The sequence below is a fragment of the Notechis scutatus genome, chromosome 1 (genome assembly GCF_049901735.1).
Source record: "Notechis scutatus isolate UNSWTSFEM ecotype Mainland chromosome 1, rNotScu1.2, whole genome shotgun sequence".
NCBI classification, from domain to species: domain Eukaryota; kingdom Metazoa; phylum Chordata; class Lepidosauria; order Squamata; family Elapidae; genus Notechis; species Notechis scutatus.
Window position 1 is genome coordinate 195,607,863 of NC_142009.1, and position 12,733 is coordinate 195,620,595.

The 12,733-nt window shown below is 40.4% G+C and overlaps 1 protein-coding gene across 1 annotated transcript in view; it reads left to right on the forward strand.

Annotated features, from left to right (window-relative positions):
• Positions 1 to 6,491, forward strand: part of FAP (fibroblast activation protein alpha) — a gene marked incomplete at its 5' end in the record, with an annotated part of 62,615 nt that extends 56,124 nt beyond the window's left edge. Inside the window, 4 exons of the mRNA XM_026674532.2 lie at positions 60 to 124; positions 3,581 to 3,653; positions 3,956 to 4,029; positions 6,207 to 6,491. Of these exons, the coding sequence (XP_026530317.2) occupies positions 60 to 124; positions 3,581 to 3,653; positions 3,956 to 4,029; positions 6,207 to 6,305 (311 nt within the window). The remainder of the gene's footprint in view (positions 1 to 59; positions 125 to 3,580; positions 3,654 to 3,955; positions 4,030 to 6,206) is intronic.
• Positions 6,492 to 12,733: the final 6,242 nt, after the last annotated feature.

Genomic DNA, 12,733 nt, shown 5'->3' on the forward strand with positions numbered 1-12,733 from the left:
TGTGTGTGTGTTCATGTGTTTCTGTGCATCGTGACAGCTGCATTTATTGTACATTGCAGCATCCATCTACACTGAACGATTTATGGGTCTTCCAACCAAATCTGACAATCTTGAGCATTACAAAGTAAGAACTGTGTAAACATTCCTATATTTTAATTATACTCTTGCTGTTTAATTTCAAATATCCTTTTCCTGCCTTTTGCTCCTTGGCTGAGTGTGTGGGCTGCCCTCTTCTTGTCTCTGCCGGTTCTTCCAACTGACACTGTCTTAAATTGATATTTGAGGGTAATTGGGAGGCCTTGTCTATTTGGATTGGGGAGAGGGTTGGCATGGTTTTATAAAGGAAACTAAAGGTCTCCTTTTAAACTGAAAAAGCCATGCCCTCATAACATAGCCTTTACCTCATCCCCAAACTATTCCCAAGATAGTTTGAAATGCCTTGAGCTGTTCCAGTATTTCAATAAGTCACAACAATAAGCCTTGGTTGTGAGCTGACACACTTCACTGATTGGTGTTATAGTCAACTTATGGTCATCAGGACATACAAGAGCCACTGTGTTGGTGCTGAATTACTCCCTGTGGTCCCTAGGCAGGGGTGCGATTCTACCAGTTCGCACCTATTCGCTAGAACCGGTTGTTAACATTCTAAGCAGTTTGGAGAACCGGTTGTTAGAAGAAATTACTGGCCTAATCCTGTAAGGAAGGCAGGAAGGAAACATTCTGGTGTTGCTTACAGAAACTGCCTCTCCATTAACCCTTATTACATTCTTGGCAGGACTAGACTTCCTGTCTCTGGAACTTCTTTGGAGTTTTTTTTCCTCCTTTGCTAGTACTTTGCTTGTGTGGAGTGACCATTCAAAATTACAATGGCACTGAAAATAGTGACTTATGACTGTTTTTCACACTTACGACTGTTGCAGCATCCCCACAGTCATGAGAGGCCAGGCGAGGAGATGCATGCCTCAATGTGAGTGATGTTGAATTGGCCACGCCCAGCCAGTAACATGACCACCGAGCCATGTCCACCCAGTCACATGACCACCAAACAATGCCCACCACCTAAGCCACGCCCACAGAACCAGTTGTTAAAAATTTGAATCCCACCCCTGTCCCTAGGCATTGTCTTTGGGAAGGAAGAGAATCCAGGGAAATAAAACTTGGTTCTTTTGCTGTACCCACCAGGGATTGGCTTAGCGACTTAAGCTGGCCTTAACCTGTGTGCAGAAGGAGGAAAGGGAAAGAGAGAGAGAGAGAGAAAGAGAGATGCCTCTGCTGCTTCAAAATCCAACTCTCACTGGGTTTCTCCATAGTTTTTCAGTCTGCTTTTTAAAATAAAAGTTTAATGCTGTTCTATAATAGTGTTAAAACGTGTATCCGAAAGAAGCCTATCAAATGCTAGTTGGAGTCCCTTTAGATCAGGGGTGTCAAACTCAAGGCCCAGGGGCCGGATCTGGCCTGTGGGATGCCTAGATCTGCCTGCAGGGTCACCCTGGAAACAGTGAAGGACTGGTCCACTGTGCCTCTGCCAGTGAAAACAGAGCTCGGGAAGGCCGCATGCTGCCCTTGCAAGCTCCATTTTCCCTGGCAGAGGGTTGCAGGAGGCCATTGCAGCCAGAAACGGAGCTCGGGAGACATTTTCACTTACAGAACACTCAGGCCCCCACAGGTGCCCCCGACATGAGTGATGTTGAGCTGGCCATGCCCACCTGGCCACACCTACCCCGGCCCCCTGAGGTCATAATGTGGTCCTCAATGAAAATGAGTTTGACACTCCTGCTTTAGATGCACTCACACTAATGACTTGCGCAAAAACAGAGTGACATAAGATATCCTTGTCAGTCTATCTATTAAAACTTCCCACTTTCCCCGCTCAGCCTGTGTTGATAGATGTTTTCCCATTGACCGCTAATGTTTGAAGGTTGGGAGGGAAACAACACTGAAGGTATCCTCCAACTTTTTTTTTTTAATATGTCCTGTACACAGTGAATAAGGGTTATTGTCATTGGCTGACAAGATAGGTATTGCCAGTGAGGGCATCCAGTTCTGTGCCAGTAAGGTTTGTGGATGGCATAAGGCAAGGGTCTTCAAACTTGGCAAGTTTAAGACTTGTGGTCTTCAACTCCCAGAATTCCTGAGCTAACATGACTGGAGGAGGAATTCTGGGAGTTGAAGTCCACAAGTCTTAAAGCTGTCCCTGGCATAAGGAATTGGCAGTTAGTAGTTTAACTATACTGGAAAAATGAGATATACAACTTTACATAGCATTGTCCACATGTTCTTTTCCCTCTAATTTTAAGCAAAACAGCAGGAATCTTATCCATAGTACATTGCACATTTTGGGCTACTTATGCGGACTGATTATGATGTAGAAATAAGGCAAACCAAGCCTTATTTCAAGAAAATGAGAAATTAAGTTGAAATGAGATGTTCATAGTTTTCTTTTGCTTCTCTTTTCTGAGCTATATCTTTTCTTGGCTACCTAAGAAGGAAGTCCTTTCTTTGAACTAACCCTAAGGTAACCATGATTCAAACAAATTTTCAAAATGGATTTGGCTGGTGGCTTAATTTCTTTAATTATAACTCCTGTGAGTCTTGCACTGAAATATTTCTATGAGTTGATGATGATGATGTTAACCATTCAGTCATGTCTGACTCTTGGCGATTCTATGGACTAGGTCTCTCCACATCTTCTGATCTTCTTTAATGAAAAGAAGGACCAGGGGTGATATGATAGCCGTGTTCCAGTATCTCAGGGGCTGCCACAAAGAAGAGGGACTCAACCTATTATCCAAAGCACCTGAGGGCAGAACAAGAAGTAATGGATAGAAACTAATCAAAGAGAGAAGCTACCTAGAAATAAGGAGGAATTTCCTAGCAGTTAGAACAATTAATCAGTGGAACAGCTTGCCTCTGGAAGTTGTAAATGTTCCAACACTGGAAGTTTTTAAGAAGAGATTGGACAACCATTGGTCTGAAGTGGTGTAGGGTTTCCTGCCTAGGCAGGAGGTTGGACTAGAAGACTTCCAACGTCCCTTCCACCTCTGTTATTCTATTCTATTCTATCTTCCAGTACAATGAGAAACAGATAGTCCTCAACTTATGACCACAATTGACCCAAGATTTCTGTTGCTAAGTGAGACATTTGTTAAGTGAGTTTTACCCCATTTTACAACCTTTTTTGCCACAGTTGTTAAGTGAGTCACTGCAGTTGTTAAGTTAGTAATTTGGTTGATAAAGGAATCTGGCTTCCCCATTGACTTTGTCAGAAGCTCGCAAAAAATGGACATTGCAACCATCATAAATATGAGTCAGTTGCCAAGCACCTAAATTTTGACCATGGCGATGCCGCAACAGTCATAAGTGTGAAAAATGGTCCTCAGTCACTTTTGTCAGTGCTGTTATAACTTTGACCGGTCACTAAATGAACTATTGTAACTTGAGATCTGTCTGTACTTGCAGGTAATTCCTTAAACAAAACCCACAAAACCTGAGATTGAAGAATAATTAAGCAGAACTTTTCACTGACTGTAATGAAGGCACCTATCATTTTTACGTAATTGTTCATTATTTTCCCTTTCAGAATTCAACCGTTATGGCAAGGGCTCAGAATTTCCATAATGTGGATTACCTTCTCATCCATGGAACGGCAGATGGTGAGGCTCTATGAAAAAACTGGTACCAATCCTGAGAGAGAACCACTTTGTTAAAGAAACATTGCTCTGTTCCTGTGAGCAGGGTCAATATATTTAGACATATTTTCATTTTCTGTCTGGCACATTGAGCACTGCTGACTCATTGTTGATCGTCCCTGCTATATCGCTTGTTAACTCATGACACGAGTCTAATGTTCTACTCTTGCGTGCTTTCTGGTATTTGTCAGACTGGTGGGATTTTTGTTTTTTAATCAGCCACGTTCTCTTTCTTAATTTCTTTTCTTCCTTGCTTGATATTTCAGATAATGTTCATTTTCAGAACTCGGCACAGATCTCCAAAGCCTTAGTCAATGCACAAGTGGATTTTCAAGCAATGGTAGATATGATCAAATCATTCAAGTGTTGATTGGTCATGCTAATAATTTGGAATAGTTGTTCAGTGTTGGATTAGAAGTGGGAATAGGAGTAGGGATAGGTTTTAATCCACCCTCAGTCACAGATGCTCACCTGCTCACTTTGGGAGAGTTATTCTCACCCAGTTCAGCCAACTTTACAGAGTTGCTCTTATGAGGGGAAAATGGGAGGATTGATTGATTGATTTTGATTACATGCCATCAAGTCAGTGTTGACTCTTAGTGGCCACATAGATTTTCTCCATGGCAATCTGTTCCTAACTTGTGTTTCAGGTCTTCCAATAGTAAAACAGTAGGAGGGACTGCTATATATGCTGCTTGGAACTCTTGAATGAAACGCAGGCTATAAATCTAATAAAGAAACGGCTACTGCAATTCAATCAATCAGAATAGAGGTGGAAAGGAACTTAGAGGTCTTCTCGTCTTGATGAAGCAGGAGGCCCTACACCATTCCAGACAGGTTTCTGTCCAGTCTCTTCTTAAAAACCTCCAGGGATGAAACACCGACAACATCTGATGGCAACCTGTTCCACTGGTTGATTATCCTCACTGTTAGGAAGTTCTCCTTAAGTCCAAGTTGCTTCTCTCCTTGATTAGTTTCTATCCATTGTTTCAGACCACAATAAGATGTAACATAGCCAGATAGTGTATTAGAGGATATGGAAAAGAATGGGAGGACTTCTGGAATTAAAACCAAGCCTCCAAATACTACTGATTAAGTAAAATATAATTAATTAAAACCAAGCTTCCAAATACTACTGATTAAGTAAAATATAATTAATCTTAGATATCTCTTTAATTAAAATTCTGTTTAGCAGATATGACACTGCAGATCCAAAATGCACCCAATAAAACTACTTTTCAAATGGCCTAAATCAATTACTAAATGTCACAGGATTTTTGCTTTCTCACCTGAAGTATTGCAAGATTTTAGGTGGGAACATTGAAATGCCACAGCTTTTGCTGATCTTTTGGGAGTTTTCCTATAAACAAGGTAGTTTTAGGCTGAATTTTGGGTCTAGCCAATGCTTTTCAGTGTATCGTAGGCACCATGGTGCCTATAGAAACAGCACTGCTGGCCCCTTGCTTATGTGCCTCAAATCTTCCTCCAATGGACAAAGGACAAGACCGATGGCTTAAACATCTTCATCTCCTTAAATCCAATTTTCCTTTTAAACTGGAATCATAGATACAAATGCCTGCTAACTTCTTCTTTCCCAATAAGAGAGGAGCGTGGAAGCTAATCAAGGAGAGAAGCAACCTGGGACTAAGGAGAAAATTGCTGGCAGTTAGAGCAATCAACCAATGGAATATCTTGCCTTCCGAAGTTGTGGGAGCTCCAACACTGGAAATTCTTAAGAAGAGATTTGACAACCATTTGTCCAAAATGGTATAGGGTTTCCTGCCTGAGCATGGAGTTGGACGAGAAAACCTTCAAAGTCCCTTCCAATTTTATTATTTTGTATTCTGTATAAAAGGGAGATGTGCCCTAGATGCCAAAATTGATGTAAACTTCGGGTGGGGGTAAGAAGGTACATCTGATAGGAAACCAGCATGTTTATGTTACTTGTCAAAACCCTAAATTCTGAAGATCTCATTTCAAGACAAAGCCTAATGCTGATCCCAGCTTTTTTCATTACAATCAGTGCAGATTGGCTCCTTCGGCTTGGATGTTTGCCATTATAAACCTGCTCTTGCCCCTTCGGGACCTAAATGGCTTTTGTTATGAATGAGAGAATCACACAAGTTTTGATCTTTTGTTCTTGGATCAGGAAACCCTGCCCTCCCCATGTAGAACATACTATAATAAGTTTACTGTGCAAACTCAGCCAGCAGTTTGGCAATTTGATTTTCACCAGGCTCAAGGTTGACTCAGCCTTCCATCCTTCCGAGGGGGGTAAAACAAGGACCCAGCTTGTTGGGGACAATAGGCTGACTCTGTAAACCGCTTAGAGAGGCCTGTAAAGCACTGTGAAGAGGTATATAAGTCTAAATTCTATAGCGCTATTGCTTAGTGGGTGAGATGCAAAGACCCAAATCCCCTTTTCTTTCTCCCACCCCATCTTATAAAGTTGTTACTGTTTGTTTGAAGTCTGCTTAAGAACCACGGGATTAAGAGAATGTTTCCCTTCCCTTTCAGTGGTACACAGACCAAAACCATGGAATTCCAGGCCTTTCTTTGAAGCATCTCTACATTCACATGACACATTTCCTGAAACAGTGTTTTTCTTTGCCTTAAGGATTCCTCCCTTCTGTCTTGATTCCAAGACAAAGCAACGTGAATTGCACAAACTATGCACATTCCAAAAGCAGGGTAAAAATGGAATTAAAGAGGTGTGGATGATTCTTACTGACCCTTGTGTACCACTTGGGAATTTTTGTTAGCTAGGAAATAAATGAATACAAATAAAAGTGTGAAATTAAAGGCTGCATATTTTGTGTATTTTCTCCCTATATTGTCAGTCTCACATTTCAAATACAGGCATACATTTTGAATCAAGAATATAAAGAATATTTGGGGGGAGGGGAAAGCACTTTTGGAAACAGTCCTGTATCTGGTTGATTATTCAATCTTGCAAATGGATTCACTGGAAAAATGCTTCAGAAAGATCAGAGACAATTTTGCTGCAAATGAAAGCCAACAACATTGCTGCTTACCCCTTGGCTGCAGCTCTTCCATATCGCCAGTGGAGAATTGCATCTCAACTGAGCAAAATGATTCCTTTAAGTTAAAAGTGAAATGTGTGTATTGATGTTGGCCAAGGCAAGTTTGGCTTTAGCATTTGGCGATCCACCTTAAGATTTGGATCTCAGGTAGAGCACTTGTAGGCGTTGTTGTTGTTATTATTATTATTATTATTATTATTATTATTATTATTATTATTATTATTATTATTAACAATGTGAAATCACACCCACCAATTCTTTAGCTGGGGTTGGCCTTCATATGCACTGAGTTCTTCCCAAGAACTTAGAATGTCATCATGTATTGGCACAGTATGCATCTGTGGTGTCAAACTCGCGGGGTGGGGGCCAGATGCGTCATACACTGGCCACCCCCCACCCCCCCTGTTTAGTGAAGGGGAAAAATGTTGCAATACGTCATGTGATGATGACGATGTGATGTGAGTTTGACCCCGGTATACATTATGCAAGTATATGGCCTTTTGTAATTGACAGATCGAAATTTTGTCAGTGCATAGATTTTCTAAGTGCCATCTAGGATTTTTTGGGGCGTGGCACCAGTGTGCTGGTAACCAGTTGGACCCACCATGGTTGGTTTATGCCATAATCTTCCAACTTCAATTTTCAGATCATGGTTTTTTGTGATCGTTTCCAATTCTCTATCTGATACTATTTCCTAGTAATGCCTTATCAATTATCCACACTATTCTTTTCAACCGCAATTAAATCTGGTGTGTTATGAGCCAAATCTTTATCAGTGTGTATTTGTATATTTTAACATGCTCGTTTTAAACTGCTTTCTCAACTCTGTGTTCCCACCAATTTGAATTATTTTTGGGACTGGGTGTGTTATTTGTTTATTTTTCTTTATTTATATACATTTTGTTACTTTTATAAATGACTCAAGGCAGCAAGCAGTTTATGCAATTTTCTGGTATCTTTTTAATGTTATTAAAAGTTTTAGAAACAAAAATAAAAGACAATGCAAAAAAAGGGGAGGGGGAAGAGTGCAAGAAAGCAAAAAAGTAAAAATAATTCTCTCAAGAAAGTAAACCATTTCATAATCTCTTCACCTCCTCTTAATTAACAAATATAAAAGTCTTCCTCCTATAATTCATCTTTTAACAATAGGCAAATTAAATAATAACATCTTCTCCTTATCCAATTATCAACAAAAAGACCAAGCAGAGCACAAAAATATTAACACTAATTAGTGTATATAAAACTCAACATTCCACATCTCAAGTCTTAGCTGTAAGCAAAACTTCATTTAAAAGACATAAAACAATCCCCGATGTCCTAGAGCAGTGATGGCTAACCTTTTCGACACCAAGTGCCCAAAGCACGTGTGCACGTGTGCATTCCCAAAATGCAACATTCATGTGCCCCACACATGTGCCTCGCCCCTGCGCATGTGACCCTTCTGCGCCCCGCATGCATATGCATGTGACCCCTGTGTATGCGCCCCTCTCCCCACGCATGCACTTGCAACCCCCGCATGTGCACCCAACCTCCTGCGAATGTGCGGCAGAGACCCAGGAGGCGCACACATGCATGCACGGCAGATGACTCACATGCCCAGAGAGAAGGCTCTGTGTGCCACCTCTGTCACACTTGCCATAGGTTCACCATCATGGTCCTAGAGCAATGGTGGCTAACCTTTTTGGGCTCCTGTGCCAAAAATTGTGCGTGCGCTTACATGCTCACGCTCACATGCCAGCACCCAGAAGGCAATGCGCGCCCCCACACCCCCTACGCATGTGCGTGCAATTCCTAGCCCCCCCACACACCCCTTACCTGCACTGGACCTCACAGATATTTTTGATGGGTTTGAGGCCTTTTATGGCCTCCCAAAGGCTTGAGGAAGGCTTCTGCAGGCTTTGCAGGCCGAAAACTAGACCCGTTTCATCACTTCCGGTATTTTCAGAAAAACAGGAAGTGATGAAACGGGGCTAATATTCAGCCTGCAAAGGCTTCAGAAGCCTGCAGAAGCCTTCCTCAAGCCTTTGGGAGGCCGAAAAAGGCCTCAAACCCACCAAAAATCAGCTGGGAGGCGCACACATGCACAGTGAGGTAAATTTGCCTGCAGCTCGCATGCCGACCCAAATGGCTCTGTGTGGCACCTGTGGCATGCATGCCATAGGTTCACCATCACGGTCCTAGAATAACCCCCTTAAAGTTTAACATGGCAAAAAGAGACGGTTTTTCTTTTAAGAAAGACAACCTCCAATACATAATATTTCCCCATTCCAAATCCCAACAAATCCAAAAAACATCACCCATATCCAAGAGCAACTATAAAGAGAAACACCTTGGGTGATTTTTCATCTTCTCCTAGTGCAGAGAGGGTCATTGAAGCTAAAGCCATGGTCATATTACTAGGGGGAACTATGTGGTTGCAAAACTTTTTGGTAAGAATGTCAACTCATTAGACGGAATGGTTTATCAGAAAGATTTCGATACTACAGATCCTTTTATACAAACTGCCTGGAGACCCTTCTCTCTTTCTGAGTTTGAACTACACAGGAAAGACATATTCATACGACCAAGTTTGCTTAAAGTTGTTGGGTACATGCAGGGATGGGATGCTCCCGGTTCGGCCCGGTTCTATAGAACCGGTAGCTCTGAAGAACAGCAGACACCAAACCGGTTTGCTGCAATGACCTTTTGGTCGTCTGTTTGGCCCACCCGCCCACCTGGGCTCTTGGCTGTCCTTTATTTCCTGCTTTTTCAACCACCCTCACCGAACTGGTAGTAATACTGGTTGAATCCCACCCCTGAGTATACGGAGTAAATTTAATTCAAACCAACTTGTTTACAAGGCTCATAGGATTCTTTTGATCCACTGAGTAGATGAGTGGTAAATGAGGTTGTGGGCTGCTCTTTTGACACAAGCTAATTTTATTAGACTTCATTTTCTCTTTGTTTTTTACTGAGATGTTTTAATTGGTTCATTAGGGATGGCTTTATTGTATTCTATTATAAACTGTCATACTGTTTACAAGTCTCCAGAATGGGTGGTGTATATATTTTTTTAAAAATATAAATGAATAAATGTTTGTAGGGAAAGCTCCAAGGAATTGTATGAAGGAGACAATATTCAGTGGATGAAATGAGAAAGCCTTGTAATATACAATGGAATAGATTAAGCCTCCGGCAAAAGCTGTTTTTGTTGCAAGATGGTAAACAAGGCAGAAACTGGGTAAGGCCATAGACTTGCAATAGGGATTCATAAGAATTGCCAACTTCTAAATTCCTTTAAGCAACAGGAGCTGAGAAGTTGGGTGGAGAATTCCAGTTCCTATCTATTCTGGCAAGCATAGTTATTGATTCAGAATGATGAGAGCAAAATTCATCAATATCAGGATTTTTACAAGCCTGATTCTTGCTTTATATCATATACTTGTATCTCTTAGAATAAGGAGCATGGTGGACTGTTTAAGATGTTAGATTAGGAACAGGGAGGTCCCGATTCTAGTCTTCCTTTAGGCACAGAAACCAGCTGGGCCCAGTTTGGTGCTAGCTGAAACAATGCTTTTGTGTAAATAAGAAAAAAAAGTACTTCTTCCTCTTGTATTCTTTTAAGTTAGTTCTCTATTTCTCAGCAATAGTAATTATAATAAACCAGCACCAGCAATCAAAAACCAAATGAGCATAGATTAACACCAAGATTAATATTAGACCAACATTCAAGAAATAAAGAAGATCCAAACAATAGCCCAACCAAAACCACTCCCACCAACACTGACAGGGCAAGTTATTACAAAATAAAAGCAAACCCCACTCCCTACTAGCATTGATGATGTTACCTAGTATGGTGATGAAATGTCTGCAACAAAACAACCATACTCAGAGAGACCCCCCAATTATAATAAAGTCATTCTGTTTGCATGATACAAATCAAATGAATAAACATAAAATAATAGAGCATTTGCATTCTTAACCAATAATTAAGTATACAAAGTCACTAGGATATAATATTTGACCTTGGGCCAGTCACTGCCTCTCAATCCTAATCAGCATATAAGAAGCTGGCTGAAAAAGAAAAGCCACTGTTGTATCATGAGCATTGTTGTTATGAGAATTAGGCAGGCACAGTATAAAACTAAGCAGACAACAAAGCAGGACAAGCCCTATGAAGAGAAGATTTCTATTCAAACAAAGAAAATCCTGGATTTTGTGTACTGTAATATAATTGGGCATCTCTCTTTTGCAAACCAAAGGCGACAGCAAGCAAAAAAAACACCTCTTGCTCAAATTTCAGTAGATTTTTTTTTTAAGGTAGAGTGGCATCCTCTCTGCATTTTGATGAGCAACTAAGGGCTTATATATACAGTATATGCATTTTTCTGCAAAACTTCCTGCTCGTAGTTGCACTAGTGACTTAAGGGAAGATCACACTTCTAGCACTATTGTTTGCAATGGTTCCACATTGGAATCGCCCTAGCAGATTTCTAGCTGTTATGAAAGTGATTGGTGGAGAACCAATGTTAGCCTTCAAGAATCCTTCTGCTTGTCTTTCTGGCTGCCATAGAAATTGGGGGAGAGAAGATTAATTCATCATTCCACCATGAGTCTGACCTTGGGCTTTGTGAGGGAGGAAGAGTGCTGGAGGCTTGAGATGGTGAATTGTAAAACTTGGGAAAACTTTCTTGACTATGCTTACTTGCTTACTGCACAGATGTAGCTTCTTATCTAATCAGACCAAGGTCAACCATCCTGGCGAGCCAGATATTTGAAACACCACCTGAAGATGCTTCACATGACATTATACACATCTCAGATTGGATGACCAGGTTGAACTATTGTGGGTGGGAACATTACCATAACTTTGTATATGTGATTTTCATGCCCAATGCCTCAGATCTTGAATTCTCTTGATGCTACCACTTTGACTTCCAGTAAAAGTCCTTTTCTCTATAACAATGGAGTGTAAGGTTTTCTTTCTTGGATTTTGAATGGAGCCTTACTTGACAACCAGGTTCCTTGTCGTAGACAGCTACATTGAAAGCAAAGAGATTATTACTTCCCATCAATCACTAGTGTCCTTCATATTTTGAACTGAATGTGTGAAAGTGATGCCTGAAGCAAGCTATAGTACTCCTCTTCCCAGTGGAACTAAAGCCATAAAGACAACTTTGTAGCACCCAAACGGAACCATGAGATAAACGATTAAATGCCAAGGTTCACACACAGACACCGTTGTGCAAAAACATCGACTGCAAAAACTCATCCTCAGCCAGACAAGTGGTGACTGACTTCATATATTTTCATCAACAGAAACACAAATTGCAACTGTATTACAATTGAATCTCTGTTTTTCCTCCCCAGAGCCAAACAAGTTGTAATTACAGGGTGCAGATGTTTAGTGTATTTTGCAGAATTGGTTTAATAACTTGTTAAGCTGAATGATTCCTATTATGTGGTAATGGTATCATAAATTACTTTCAATGAGAAATGTCACAGACTACATTTAGAAGTACTTCACAATTAAAAAAAAACCTCTCCTTTTTTTTGCACAAACTGAAGGAGGATAAGCACACTTCAGAACTGAATCTATATTCAGAAGTTTTAAAATATTTGGAGGGCCTGTTTCGCAAGGGATGGGAACTAATGTTGCAGTAATGTATTAATCAGTATTCAACTAGAGGGGATAATATGTGTATGTCTTTTTTATGTACCTTTTTAATGCTTTGTTTTGTGTTTTGTGTTTTTTTTCCTTTTGTCCCTTTGGAATTTTTTTGTTTGTTTTGAGTTTCGTATTTTGTGTTTTAATTTTATTTTGAACAAAATAAAAACATATAATGATAATTAAAAAAAAGAACTGAATATATATATTTCACGCTGTGATGAGCAACTGGTGTTTATACAATATCTAAGTAAGCTTTTTACCTGCATCTTTTTTTTTATTGTGGCTTGTGCATGTGCCTGAGCTATAAACCCAAATGATAAAGCACATTAGTACCTTGCTAATGTTGCCTA